The sequence below is a fragment of the Aricia agestis genome, chromosome 8 (assembly GCF_905147365.1).
Source record: "Aricia agestis chromosome 8, ilAriAges1.1, whole genome shotgun sequence".
NCBI lineage: Eukaryota > Metazoa > Arthropoda > Insecta > Lepidoptera > Lycaenidae > Aricia > Aricia agestis.
In genome coordinates, this window is record NC_056413.1 from 18,037,022 (window position 1) to 18,051,797 (window position 14,776).

Here is a 14,776-nt window from a genome sequence, read left to right on the forward strand (position 1 = left end):
AGAACGCCCACTTTGACCCATCTTCGTCAAGGGTCGTTTTGAGCGAAAATGATGACGTCATGAGTGACGTCATAGCCGCGATTTAGACGACCCCGGTCGCCAATGGGAACGGCAGAAGGGGACGTTTTGAGCGTTTTGGTCAAAATTAACGTCATCTGGAACGCAGCCATTATGTCTATGTATTAAATATTATGTATTAAATGGACAATATTAAACTGTTTTAGTTTTGGAACACATCCTAAAATTCTATGAAATCTTGACATTGAAGTTTCTACTTTTTTTGGAATAGGTTATAAGTTGCCAAAAACAAAAAGCAACGAAAATCAATAGCCCTATTATGCTAAGTACTCACATACAGTTTTGCTCGATAGTTTTACAGTTTACTCCGAATCGAAGGAAATGACATATTTGATATACCTACTTATGTAATTCTATCGGAGCCGGCTCGAAGCGAGCCTTCGAGCTGTCAGTTTTGCGGTTCACTATTGCTCGATTTGGAGTAAAACTATCGAGCAAAACCGTATGTCAGTACTTAGCATTATATAGCTCTATAGAGATATATAGCTACAAAAGAAAATACATAGTGTACCGTACCATTGTTTTTAAAATAATTCTCTGCTCACATTTCACAAGTTCACAGTTCACATAGGATAGGCTAACCTGAAACCTCAGAACTTAGAAATAATATTTTAAATAAATTGGTTCTAAATCTAAATTTTTAAATCGTGCAACTGGCAACATTGAAATAAAAATTTAATTAATGGCGGATGCGCTTGCGTGATGCCGGGTGCGTAATACCGAAACTCGTGAATTTGGCGTCGATTTGTGCGAAATAGTTTTCGAATTTGTGATAAAAGTTCTTTGAATCAGTGTAAGTATGGTGTTATATAATTTTTTGTCCCCGTCTTTGTTATTTACTTACGAACGTACTGCGTTACTTGTAGGGTTTCCTGAATCTTCCATCAACGCCATGCTTCATGGCGGGCTTGGCTTGTATATTGATGTTTTTGTAAATTATAAAATGTACCGAATCCGACCTCATGCCGCTATTGATATTTGATTATACTGTAAAGTTTTACTATTTCCCATTAGCATCTCGTTCGCATATTACCACTATCTCGGTCCCTCGTCATACGTACCTATATCACGTATACTTATGGCGGGAAAATGGCTACGTGATTGGCGTCACTTGTAAAATGTTTGTTTCTAGTCGGAAAATTGAAAATGGTCGCCCCGAAGAGAGGCCGCGGTGCCAGAAACCAGGCCGCCAAAGCTAAGGCGGAGGCCGAGGAGGTCGCCGCTCCCGACGTTCCGGAGCCGATGGAGGCCACGGAAGAGAACAACGGAGACGCCCAACAGGAAACCGAGGAGCAGGCGGCGCCGGCCGCCGAGGGAGCCGCTGAGGAAGCCAGCACAGAACAAAACCAGGATGGCAATGATGCCGAGAAAAGTGAGGAACCCAAGGAGGAGAAGGTGGAGTCCGGTAAACTGCTCATCGAGAACCTCCCATCCAGCTATCTGTTCGACTACCAAGAGAAACTAAAAGAGTTGTTCTCTAAGTATGGCGAAGTCACCAGCGTAAAGTGAGTACAAATATTTCCCAAAATTACCACTGTAAAATGAAATTAACATGTACTTGTTAACATTCAAATATCACTCCCCGATTTGTAGACTTGTAAATAGATGTTACGTTAGTTTTAAATGTGTCGAGTTCCTATGTTCTCTGGTGCGAACCGCACGCTGAACGAAAACAAACTGAGAATTAACAATAGAAATTTTCTTTCTTTTTAGACGTGGTCCAGTCATTGTTACTGAACTGACCACAACTCCGACATTATCGGCAATTGTTGAATTCAAAAACAAAGATTCTGTGGAAAAGGTAATCACATATTAACATTATTATTATTATAAAACTTATTTTTTAGTATTTAGCTTGCTCCGTCCCAGTTTGGAATATATCCAACGGGATGTGTAAGAAGCTAGAGTATTCCAAATTTAATAAAAACTTTCAATATGCAGTATGAATGACTATTTGAATGTTTCAAACAGCTGGTCTTCTACTTTACGTATGTATTTGGAATTTTTGCCAATTGCTGAAGTACAGGCCAAAAAAAAAAAATGTTTTGTTATCAAATAGGTAGTAGATCAGCTAACAATCTTGTTTTATTTTTATTTTTAAAAGGTTGAGTCAATAACATAAATAATGCACAAAAGAACTAAGCATCCAAAATAACTTAAATGACTAATTTGTTAAAGTATCTACTAATTTGAAGGTAAGTTTTCCATCTAACACAATTTTTATCTACAACTGATTAGAAATATTATCTTTTCAATTTAAAAAATATTATGGATATTATGATTTTTACACTACTGCTATTCACTCAACCTGCAATATATAAAGGTCATCAGAGTACCTAATTTAAAGAAAAAATAAAATGGTCCCCTTTTGTAGCACTCAGATGGAAGCTTTGTAAGGTGTTGCTCTTATGACCTTTCATTATTTTATATTGTACCTATTCTTTTTACAGTTTTTCACTACATTCTGGATCCTTTTAAGTCTTTTATATTTTTTTACAAAATATATTAAATTTAAATTAGGATTTTCTACTAAAATTGATTTGCATTGAATATTCTGGCGCGATAAAAATATATAGCTACGAAATGGCTATTTTTATCGCAGCAGAATGTACAGTTCCGCGGGATATCCGTTAGCGCGTTCAAAGTCGCGAGTACAACTAATATAATAATATATTCTGTGGTCGCGGGCAACATCTATATTCATCATTATCGATTTTAGATTTAAAACATCGTAAGCTAGATCGTATTTTCAAGGCGTATGAATGAAAGTTGTCAGTTCTGTAGGAACTATGTAGAGTACCTACTATTTGTGTGTATACTTGGCAGCTGGCTACAGCGAGCGCCGACAGTCATATTGGGACCAAGGTCATGAGTACAAGATCAAGCCACAGGTGTTAATAATATGGCCCGTATATTGATCACATCTAGAGTTTTAAAGGTTTTATTCTTATGACATGTACTACATAGCATACAATATATTATGAGATTTTCGCTAATTTAAATGTTGCCAGTCAACCTGCGCTGTGCCAGAATAGTTTTATGATGTTATCGCGGGTTTTGGACCGAAGCCCGAACAGCGGCTTCCGTTGCAAATTAATGCTAAAAGTTGCCCGAGGTAACTTTTAGCATTAATTTGCAACGATTGCCAGTCTAGAATACGCGCGCTAAACTTTAAATAAAAAAGTATACTCCGCGCTCTAGCAATTAAGGGCTGAGAAGCTACACCTGACTATTACCCCCAATATTTTCTAAAATTTTACGCAGCTTGCGCTCGGAGCATACACGTAGAAATACTTCGTTGGAAAGTTTCAATAATAATTGCATTTCGTATAATATCGTATCTTTGGTAAGACGAGGGTTAGGGTAAGAGCGTAAAAGTAAGTGTTTCAATTAAACGTCCCTAACGTTTTTGAAATACTCAGCATTAACGTTACCCTCTTGCTAGAGTACGCATAAAATCGATTTGCGTTACTAAGTACTCAACTCAAGAGTTTCCGTATAAAATGATTCCATGAGTCATCAGGTCAGCGACCTCAGATGCTCTTGAGTTGGCTCTACTCAGGTGTACCGTGTAATATTATGGCTTACGCAGATTTCCGCACGCGATGATGTAATTATTCCAAGAATATGTTTTAATACAAAGCTTACGCTCATCTAGAAAGAAACAGCAGTTAGAATATTGCAATACGAAGTATATTATGAAAGCGTGCACACTTGGAAAGGACGTCTGAGATAAAGTCCTCATGGCGATGGAACTGCCCCCCGAGTTATGGAGTGTAGATGGAGGAGAACTATCTCTGTATGTAAAAAGTGTCCGCTGAAATGCGGTCAATTTTAAATCATTTAGCAGATTTTATTTCAGCTATTATAGGTTATATTTTTCAAAATATATATTGGTATTAACCCAGTTATTCTGTGACTTAGCTATTCGGTACAATAATGATAAGCAAATAAACGATCTATCTATCTATCGGCTAACTTCAATTTATATTTTGTCACCAACGGCTACATTCATTATGGAATGAATGTAGCAAAGGGTATGGACCCTTTGCTGCAGCCAGCGCCACTCTTGGAGGATTTTTCAACTGTTATTTACTGCGTACAGCTGGACACTTTTTCAAATATCTTCCATAATATAAGATAGTTCTCCTCCATTTACACTCCATACCCCGAGTACAGCCGCACTGTCGTAACTCGTAGGCAAGACAGTTTCAAGACAGTGTTTCGACAGGTTTTTGACGACTATTTTGTCGTAGGTGAGCGTCAAGTCTACCTGCGTCTATAAAAAGTCCATACACTCAGTTTTCTCTCCTATAAATAAGATAATCAATATTCACGCACGCCTACACATTTTTTTACGTTTGCGTGAGTACGTTTCGTGTATTTGTGTAATTTATATATTAATATAACCGCGATTAGCATTAGAAGGGGTTATGTGCTGTATCTTGTAAGGTTACGGTCCAAGGAACTTTACTGAGGACAAAGTAGGGTGGAAGGATAGGATATTTAAATTATATCAAAATCTACGCTATTACTTACTGAATTGTTTGCTAAACAGTAAACATTCAAGTATTCATTTCAGTTCATTATTGTGTGCAAACATTATAACTCTACAGTCTACGCGATAATACTGTGCCAAACATCCTGCGTACTGAATTTATCCGGCTTACAATATTTAAATAGAAGGGTGACGTGAATCGTGATTAGAGATGGGCGATGGGTAAATACCCAATCTACCCACCTGGGTATTTACCGGGTAGATTGGGTATTTACCGGGTAGATTGGGTAAATACCCAAAAATGGTGGGTATTTATAATTCAACGTACGTTTTCACATATTTTTTTTAAGTGAATCCTTACTAAAACCTCCATTAAATAATGCAAATTTGGTCACTAGTTCGTAACTGTTCGAATAAGCCCCTTTAAGTCTTAAACTAATGTATGTTTGCAATACTAAACCATGTTTTTCATGAATTTCGGCCGCATGTCACGCTGTGTTTTTGAACTTTTTTCCTAAATTTTGGTTTTGTATGTGTGATATTAATATTCTTTAAAGTATACTGCCTTTTAATGGTGATAAAGTTTTGGGAATTGAGTAAATCGTCTTAGTGGACGCCTTCATCGTTAAGGGAAACACGCGTGCGAAATTTCAAAACATTCATCCCTCCTTTAGGCTAAACTTTGAAAAATTCTAATATACATAGGTTCTCGTAATTCAATATTTGTTAGTAATTGTAGGCACTTAATACGAAATATTGTTGTGTAATTATTGTGTCTAAGAAATTATAAGGTTCCACTAACTAACCTTGAGCCTATACTATTACAACCTCAAGGTATAAAACCTCTTTGAGGTAAAAATTTTGTGAAATACAATTATAGTGGATGCCTACTTTATTAGAGGAACACGTGTGCAAAATCTTGTCTCCTATATAACCAGTACACAATGTCACGATGACCCACTGCAGGCCACGCCATTGCCCGCCACGCCTGAAAATCGTCCGCCATCATACACCATTACTCCGTTTACACAATGGCGATGGCTAGTAGTGGGCCAGTATGGTCAATTGTGAAGAGGCACCTTTACAGTCTTGACACCTATATATTATGTACATGCAAATTAATGTATTATGTAAATGAGTACTGTTTTTGTATAAACGCAACTAATGATCAAATATAAAAAATTCTTGGCCTGTGCGTTACTTAAAAGAAAAAAATTCCCTTTTAACCGTGGGAGAGCGATTCTTCGGTACGAATGGGTCGACTCCGAAAAAACCGGCGTGAAACAGCGCTTGCACTGTGTTTCCTTCAACACGCAAAAGAGAATGCCGATCTTATGACATGTCCTCATGTCGTCCAACTCGACCCTTTATGATGAGGGCGGAAACCGCCAACCGGCATGGTTGGTTATGGTAACGAAGTATGAGCGTCATGTCGGATATTCGGTTTTATCAGCGCTCAGTGCAAGTAGCTCCAGTGAGTGCTCCAGAGTTGGCTCCGGTCTTTACGCGTCTTTTTTGGCTCAACTATCCTACTCACATAGTTTCGGCTTCTTGAAAGACAGCTTTTTGAGAACCCGATACTTAAAAAATGTGACCGTTCCAATTCTTCCAACAGCAGATCAATCGCTATAACCTTCTCGAAGATGATGGAGTCCATCATCAATAGCCAGCCCCTTCGACACTTGCACGCTCAGGGATTACTAAGGCTCGGCTCGGCTCTCTTGGCGTACCTAACTCATCGTTGGCTCAGGCGATTGGAACTATGGGTATAAGCTGTCAGTTTGGATATATACAATTTCACTATTATCCAAGATTCCATACATCCAAGAAATAATGCAAGAGGGTCACAAGTTTCTTAGCAGTCCTAGTTGATGGTGAATGCTCTGATACTCTATCTGTTGACGCTGGTATCCCTCAGGGCTGTGTGCTATCGCCTACCCTATTCATACAGCATATCAATGACATGTTACAGACCAACGGCATTCATTGCTATGCAGATGATAGTACAGATAATGTGACTTCTCGCATATTTCTCGGGATGGAATGGGGTAGACGTAACTCAGTCTAATTTAACCGCATCAAAACACAAGTCAGCGCGTTCACCACAAAAAAGTCACCAATGGTATATCCTCGTTTAAGGGAACCACTTTAACAATCTTCCCCAGCATGAAAATTGGCGTAAACATTTCACCAAAAATACTAAAAGAGCTACCAGAAAGTAGAATCAAATATCTCACACAAATCCGCGTGTATTTAAAAAAAAATTGTCCCCCCGCAATGTAAAGTAGAGATTATAATATTAATCCCCAAACCCGGAAAAGATCCATAGGATGAAAAATCTCACCGGCCTATAAGTCTTCTGCCAGTGCCCTCCAAGGTCTTAGAAATACTCTTCCTGAAATGCATGATGCCAGAAATCAGAGCGAGTAAACTGTTATCCGATCACCATTTCGGGCAAGCCAAGCGCATGGGACCGTGGAGCAGGTACACAGACTAGTAGAAGAAATTCAAAAAGCTTTTGAAAGCAAATCTTACTATTTTTCTGGACATATCACAGGCCTTTGATCGATTATGGCATCTTGGACTGTTGTATAAAGTTCGTAAAAAGCCACCCTTAAACTTCTACCTCTTTATAAACGCATATCTCAGCAATAGATATTTCTATGTTGAGTATGGAGATACACAGTGTCACATGTGTCCATGAAATCGAAGCAGGAGTGCCGCAAGGCAGTATATTGGGCCCTTATCTCTACCTTCTAAAGACATTAGACCTTCCAAGTACTGATGAAGCTCTGACATATACATACGCAGATGACACAGCAATCCTCGCAGTAGACCAAACAGCCCATGGAGCATCGGCAAAATAGCAAAGAATCTTAAACGAAATATCATAGTGGTTAAAAGATTGGAGGATAAAAGCCAACGAGAATAAATCTGTCCATGTAACTTTCACATTAAGACACGAAACATGTCCAGAAGTAGAACTTAATCGGATAAAAATACCACAGTCAAACGATGTTAGATACCTAGGACTTTATTTCGACAGGCGATTAACATGGAGAACACATATATGGAACAAAAGAAAGGCTTTAGACAAGCAGCTACGAAAGCTTTACTGGCTGATAAAATAAACTTATTTTGTATAAAAGCATACTCAAACCCATCTGGACCTATGGGATGCAGTTGTGGGGCACAACCTCCACATCAAACACAGAAATTCTACAACGATTCCAATCTAAAACCCTGCGTTCAATAACTGGAGCCCCATATTATGTTACGAATAGCCAAACCTACAATGATCTAAAAATCAAGTATGTAAAAGAGAAAATTAAAAACTCCCTTCAAAACTATTGTAAAAGGATAAAATGACATCCCAATATATTGGCAAAAAAATTGATAAAAACTCTACCAAACCAAACATTCAAAAGATTAAAAAGACGAGCCCCACAAAATCTTCTGTAAATAAAGATAAATAGTAAATATATAGACGCATCAATGGATGCGTGCCATACAAAGAAGAAATTCAAAACGACTAGTTCAATGTCTAGAAGTCAGATCGCTAGCAGAATGAGAAGTTAAAAAAATCAGAAGCAAATCAAAGCAAATCAGATTTTATATAAGATAGGACGTGTTATATGTATAAATAATAAAAAATTATACCTACATATTTTTTTATATAATTTCTTTAACCAGGTACTTATACATTGTCTATTTTAAAAGTAATTTTCAAGGGTCTTCTAATATTTTTTCTAATATTTTTTTAAAATATTTTAAAGGTTTTTCAAATATTTTAAATTATTAATAAAATAATAGAATGTAAATAAAAAAAATCGGACGAGTCGGACTCGCGCACGAAGGGTTCCGTACCATTAAAGAGAAAAATTAGGACAAAATTTGTGTTTTTTGTATGGCAGCCCTTCTTAATTTTTTTATTTTATATTAATATTATTATTAAATATTAAAGTTAACATCCATCTAAAGACTGTGTAAAAATTCAAGTACCTACATTTTGCTATTATTGATAAGATAGCAGAAAAGGCCAAAAAAAACACGTTTGTTGTATGGGAGCCCCCCTTAAATATTAATTTTATTTTGCTTTTAGTATTTGTTTTTATAGTGGCAACGGATATACACAATCTGTGAAAATTTCAACTCTCTAGCTATTACCGTTCTTGAGGTGGTTGTGACTTAAGTATTGAATTTTATCTACCCGCCCTTTTGGGTAGATACGGGTATTTACCGGGTACGTGAGGGTAAATACCGGGTAGATGGGTAAATACCCAGGTACGTGCCCATCTCTAATCGTGATACATCTGCTTGTTGGGCCATTGTACTTACATGTGCTCAAGTATGAAGTACATAAACTTACCATGTAGTACTTAGTCAATATTACATAAGTACACTTATTGCATAGATACAAAAGCGGAAACGGCACTAGCTACCACTTACTAGTGGACTACAAGGACTACATAAATATTAGTATAGGCATATACAGTAGATTGACTTAGCTCTAACTTAAAATCAAATGTTTCACGAGCGATGTTAGTGTGACACTTTATTATTTAGCTTTCTTATGGTCAGTACCTACTCACTATCGGTATTACTCAATAGTTTTACTCCAAATCGAGTAAAAATTATCGTATGGACCACAAAAGTCACAAGTCACAACTCGAAGACTCGCATCGAGCCGGCTCGATGGAATTAAATAATCTAATTTCCTTCGAAGTCTTCGAACTTACTCGACGCGACTCGCGAGCCGTCGAGCTTTACTCAAGCGTGCGAGTTTTGCGGTCCACACGTCGATTTAGAGTAAAACTATCGAGTAATGCGTAATGTGTGGACAAAAGCCCAAGCCGTGGTATTTACTCTACATGATTGCTCGATCGAGTAAAACCGTATGTGAGTACTTAGCATTAAGAGGGGTTAAATCTAAATCTAAAATCCCGTCGATTCGGAATCCACTATAAAATATTCTTCTACAGCAAGACAGACATTTTGTTTTATGGCATCCATAGGAAGCAACCATAGGTGCTTTTAGAATGACTCTTACGCCCGTAGCATTAGTCGTTTCCTCGAGACTTCCTCCACTCGGCTCAACTTCCATAATTAAATTATGTCATTTGACAACAAAAGGTCATAATAATTTTTGACGCGGGTGTTAGTACTTAGTATCTTTCACGTCGCATGTTTTTCCGGCGTTTGTACTTTGTCTTTTGGCGTTTTTTCCGGAACCTTAGTATCCCAGGGAATTTTGGGAGTCCCCGTATTTAAAGTATGTGTGGCGCAGGCGCTGAGCGAGGACGGCGCGATGGTGGACGGCAGCGCCATCTCGGTGGCGGCGGAGTCCCGCGCCGACACCGCCGTGCTGGTGGGCGTGCCCTACGAGGCCTCCACCGACTACGTGCGCCTGCTGTTCGCGCAGTGCGGCCCCGTTGCGCACATACACGACTTCAGCAAGACCAAGTATAAGATACGTGAGTGTCACAGTATTGTTCTACTTGATATTATTTATTGTACAATATGTTGTGTAACGTCTCTTCGTTCTTGAATTGTCTGATAATAAAGTATGAAGCATTTCATAATTTCAATTTTTAGAAGAGATTTTAGATTTCTAGATATAAAGCATTAAAGCTATGAACTAACAAGATATTAACTGTTATCTTTAATTTAGTATGTTATCTATTGACACCTCATTACTGTGGCAGAATGTAACATTCAGAAATCATTTTTCATTTTGATCTCCCAGTAGCCAGGTAAAAACAAAGGAAACACTTTGTTTTATCAGTGTATAGCAGACACCTATTATACACAAAGAGTAATCATCGACAATATTTTTCTATTCAGTGCGGGTGACGTTCTACGACAAGGAGTCGGTGGAGAAGGCGCTGAAGCTGGACCGCGAGTTGCGCATCAACGGCTTTCTCGTCACCGTCTCCAAGTACAGGGACGAGGAGGAGCAGAAGGCGCACTCCGCTAACACCAACAAGGTATGAGTTACGGCTGCATGTTGTAGGGCACCACTATAATGGTGGCAGATAAGCATAAGGCGTGTAAAAGAACCAGTCAATCGCACCTACATGATTCTACTACTAAGTTAATGCCGGAAAAGACAATGATAAAATATGTTTTGACGACATCGTGATTCGTGAGCGAGAAAAAGTTGTACCACACGACACGAATATACTTCATAAAACATGTCTACTTTACAAACACATATTTTTTATGTTACAGAACAAACGGCAACAGAACCAGTCGCGCGCGTCGAACTCGAACAACGTCGCGCCGAACGCGAACAGCGCGCCACGCGCCAACAACTTCCGCCCGCGCGGTGCCGCCAACGCCAACTTCGCGCCAAGAGGCGGCAGCTTCAGAGGTAAACAACCGACTTGTGTTTAATTTTTCGGCTGGCCTCTAAGTCTTTTTAAATGAAAAATGGGCAAACAAGCAAACGGGTCACCTGATGGAAAGCAAAATCCGTCGCCCATGGACACTCGCAGCATCAGAAGAGCTGCAAGTACGTTGCCGGCCTTTTAAGAGGGAGTAGGGTAATAGGGGAGGGTAGGGAAGGGAATAGGGGAAGGTAGGGAAGGGAAGGGAATAGGGGAGGGCAGGGAAGGGAATATCGTAGGGGATTGGGCCTCCGCTAAACTCACTCGGCGAAACACAGCGCAAGCGCTGTTTCACGCCGGTTTTCTGTGAGAACGTGGTATTTCTCCGGTCGAGCCGGCCCAATTCGTGCCGAATCATGGCTCTCCCACGTATAAGTCTAATATTTTTTATACCAGATGTTAAGATCCATTGAACTGCTAACGACGGAATGAACTCTACACGTCTTAATCACTCAGGGAAGCGTCTTTATGCCTTGTGAAATTTAGTTAGTAGACTATTTCATAAATAAAAAGTGTTGACTCGAGTCTGGTCGCGAATCACATAGAAAACTTCTTATTTATTGTGTCTCTCCAGCACACAATTTTTTTCTATAGCATATGATACACAAGACACTACTCTCTGTATCTTGCGTAGACACAAGTAGGCTCTGTTCAATGTAGGAATTTCTACCTGCTCTGCGACCTATTTATTTGTCACTGTACCGGTGTTGTCTCTCCCCAGGTGCCCGCGGTCGCGGTTTCGGCGCTCGCGGCGGCGCGTTCCCGCGCGGCGGCTACGCGCCCGTCAACACGTACATGCCGCCACAGCCTTTCATGGGCCGGCCGGTGAGTACACTACCTCCGAACAGACTAGGAGCGTTTACACATTACGCGATACGATAGAACTCGAAACTGTATGCTTTGGATATTAGAGTGATTTTTAAATGTCTAAATTTTGTCCGATATTGCGCAGAAAATCTCAAATACTGGTTTAATATTTTGACGTATACTAAAACATGTCCTGTCCTTATCATACTTTTTTTGCGGTGACGTGCTATATCGCGCTGCGTAAATATGTGTAAGCTTTGGATATTAGAGTGATTTTTAAATGTCTAAATTTTGTCCGATATTGCGCAGAAAATCTCAAATACTGGTTTAATATTTTGACGTATACTAAAACATGCCCTGTCCTTATCATACTTTTTTTGCGGTGACGTGCTATATCGCGCTGCGTAAATATGTGTAAAAGCTTTTTGTCGCGTGATCAAAATTTTAACTCTGCAAGTCAGTCGCTTCCTGTCAGTGTCATCTAAATATCATTTTGCATGTAGCCAAAATAAAGAGTAAAGACTGCCTTGCATTCACAGCTGTAGCCACAACTGCTAACTATAATCTAAAATTGAAACTATTCGCTTTATATTTTGCGATTACATTTCCTTTATGGTTTGCCGATGTAGTATAGTATTTTCGCTAGCTAATCAGGGTAAGTGCAGATATTTAAGTTAACGATACCCTGTTATTCTGACCTACCCTGATTACTCTTACTTTGTTAAGATCCAAACTTATTTTTGTACACCGAAAATTATGATGTCAGTTTAAACTTCACAAACATACAAAACCAATTGCATTATGTTTTATTTAAAAAACGACTATATTGGATTATAACAGAGTAACCACTTCTGCTTTACTATCACGCCTTTGCTGTATTTTTTGCTAATTAATCAACTTATTTAGCGCTATAAAAAACTTGTATAATGTAACAACAAATAGTTCATATATTTTATATTATGCTTATGATATCCAAGGTTTGGTTTTTTCTTCCTATAAACAATCGAATTTATTTACGAAAGTTTTACAATTGTTTCAAACTAAACCTTTCTTCCTATAAACAATCGAATTTATTTACGAAAGTTTTACAATTGTTTCAAACTAAACCTTATACATATTATAATTATAATTTCGCTGTATTTTTTTGCCAAGTTTGTCTGCATGTTGCGCGGTCAAGGACCGAGTCGAAACGAGTGCATAGAAATAAATGCGCAAAGAAATGCAGGGATGGCCGCTCGCCGCTCTTTGCCATTATTAATTCTGTGCATTCTTTTCAGACGTACGACTACATGTAGAGTAGATCGCACGCGCGCACACAGGTAATGAGGGATGGATGTTGCTTATAATACCAAAAAGATATCATATTTTAAGGCTCTCACTAATAAAATTATTTAAACAGCGAAAACTATACAAGGTCTGCTCGTATTAGTCTGGCAAACTGAAAAAGTCAGACAAAGACTGCATTTCTTGAAAAGCTATGCTGCGTAAATAATAATATGTATGGGGGGTTTGCATTTTCTTTCAATGGCTTGTTTTCTGAGTTCTAAAAATTAGTTTACTGATTTGAACTGATTAATATAGGTAAAGTTTGAAAAATTAATCATTCTATAAGTTTTATACGCTATTGTATTGTTATAACAAAAAATAGAATAAAAAGTTAATTGATCAAATACTAAAAACTTAGAGATTTTGTTACAATAAATGTCAAAATTTGTATGAAATTTTGTGACTAGACTCGTCGTTTGAAGTATGCTACGATAGTTTTCTCCATCTTTATTATTTAGTTTTATCTGTAATGTACTAAAAGTTTGATTCATTGGTGATTAATATTATAGAAAGGCTTATAAAACGAGTCATGGGTTGTTAACACAATTCGTCGCGGCTATTACTGTATACGCTTATTGCCGATAAACCGATGTCCTTCATATAAAACTACACTGGGTCACACGGTCACTCTCATACTCATTACTAACAGTAAACTCTCCATAATTTCATCACCGTTAGTTTCCCTATTTGGGGCTTATCGCGGCATATAATAGGTCTTAATTTGACTAACTATTCAATTTATAATGGTTTGTATGTGTATGCAACTTAAAGCTTTGCTTTGGCGTAGTTTGGCATGCTATTACTCTGTACTTTTGTCATTGATGGGCCTAAGATAAGAATTCTTTATTACTCTACTTTGCGAATGTGTCTTAAAATGTCCTAAAGAATTCTGTTCCTGGGGTCACACTAGAAAGAACCGACGTTGTTCTTTCGTGTTTAAATCATGACAAGCACCACAGAAACGCCGAGTTTGAAAAATTAGAGAGAGTTGGTTTTAACCTGTCTATGTGTGCAAATAGTCGTCCGACGCGAATGCACACATTCAAATTGCGGCGCATTTGTAGATGTTACATTTTTTTATACTGTAGTCTAAAACGTCATCCAAAATTGAAAATTTACGTCGTTTCTCCTAATGTGGCCTCCGTACACGTGCACTAACTAACAAGTCCATTTGTCTGTCAGCAGGGCTTCATGAACGACGGGCAGCGGCCGAACAAGCGGCTGAGGCAGATGTGAGCGAGTGTGTGTGCGGCGTCTCCGTGTGCTCCGTGCGTGTGACTGTGTGTGTGGACTGTGAATACAGTATCAAATCTAGCTAATTTTATTTACTAAGTACAATGAAATACATGTGAACTATTGTCTTTTGACAGACCGGTAATAAATAATTACTAACACGCCGTTGTTTTAATTGTCTATCCCGTTATCCTATAATATTATCTTGGTATTTGAATAATACAAACTTACTGTTAGAATCTCAGTTTTTTTTACTAGTACGCATATATTTTAAATGTTTATAAGAATATGAAGAAACAACTATACCTAAAACGTAAATATTCGAATAATATTTTAAAACATTTTGTGGTAGTCTATATAACTGATTCCCAAAATCCTCTAGCATAGAGACACTACACAAGTAGTCCATGGAATAGACAACTGATAGCAAAGTTCAAATCTTGAA

At 38.2% G+C, this 14,776-nt stretch overlaps 1 protein-coding gene across 4 annotated transcripts; it reads left to right on the forward strand.

The window, feature by feature from the left end:
- The first annotated feature begins 740 nt into the window (after nt 1-740).
- On the forward strand, nt 741-14,492 carry LOC121729250 (nucleolin-like). Of its 4 annotated transcripts, none has more exons than XM_042117707.1 (9): nt 741-871; nt 1,211-1,583; nt 1,792-1,879; nt 9,864-10,050; nt 10,421-10,563; nt 10,808-10,949; nt 11,687-11,790; nt 13,050-13,091; nt 14,281-14,492. In XM_042117707.1, exons 2-8 carry the CDS (start codon nt 1,225-1,227, stop codon nt 13,065-13,067), a joined length of 1,041 nt encoding a protein of 346 aa, XP_041973641.1. In that variant the 5' UTR covers nt 741-871; nt 1,211-1,224; the 3' UTR covers nt 13,068-13,091; nt 14,281-14,492. The 4 variants fall into 4 exon arrangements, with proteins under 4 accessions (XP_041973641.1, XP_041973642.1, XP_041973639.1 ...); XM_042117708.1 differs by having other exon boundaries at nt 14,284-14,492; XM_042117705.1 differs by lacking the exon at nt 13,050-13,091.
- The last annotated feature ends 284 nt before the right edge of the window (nt 14,493-14,776 follow it).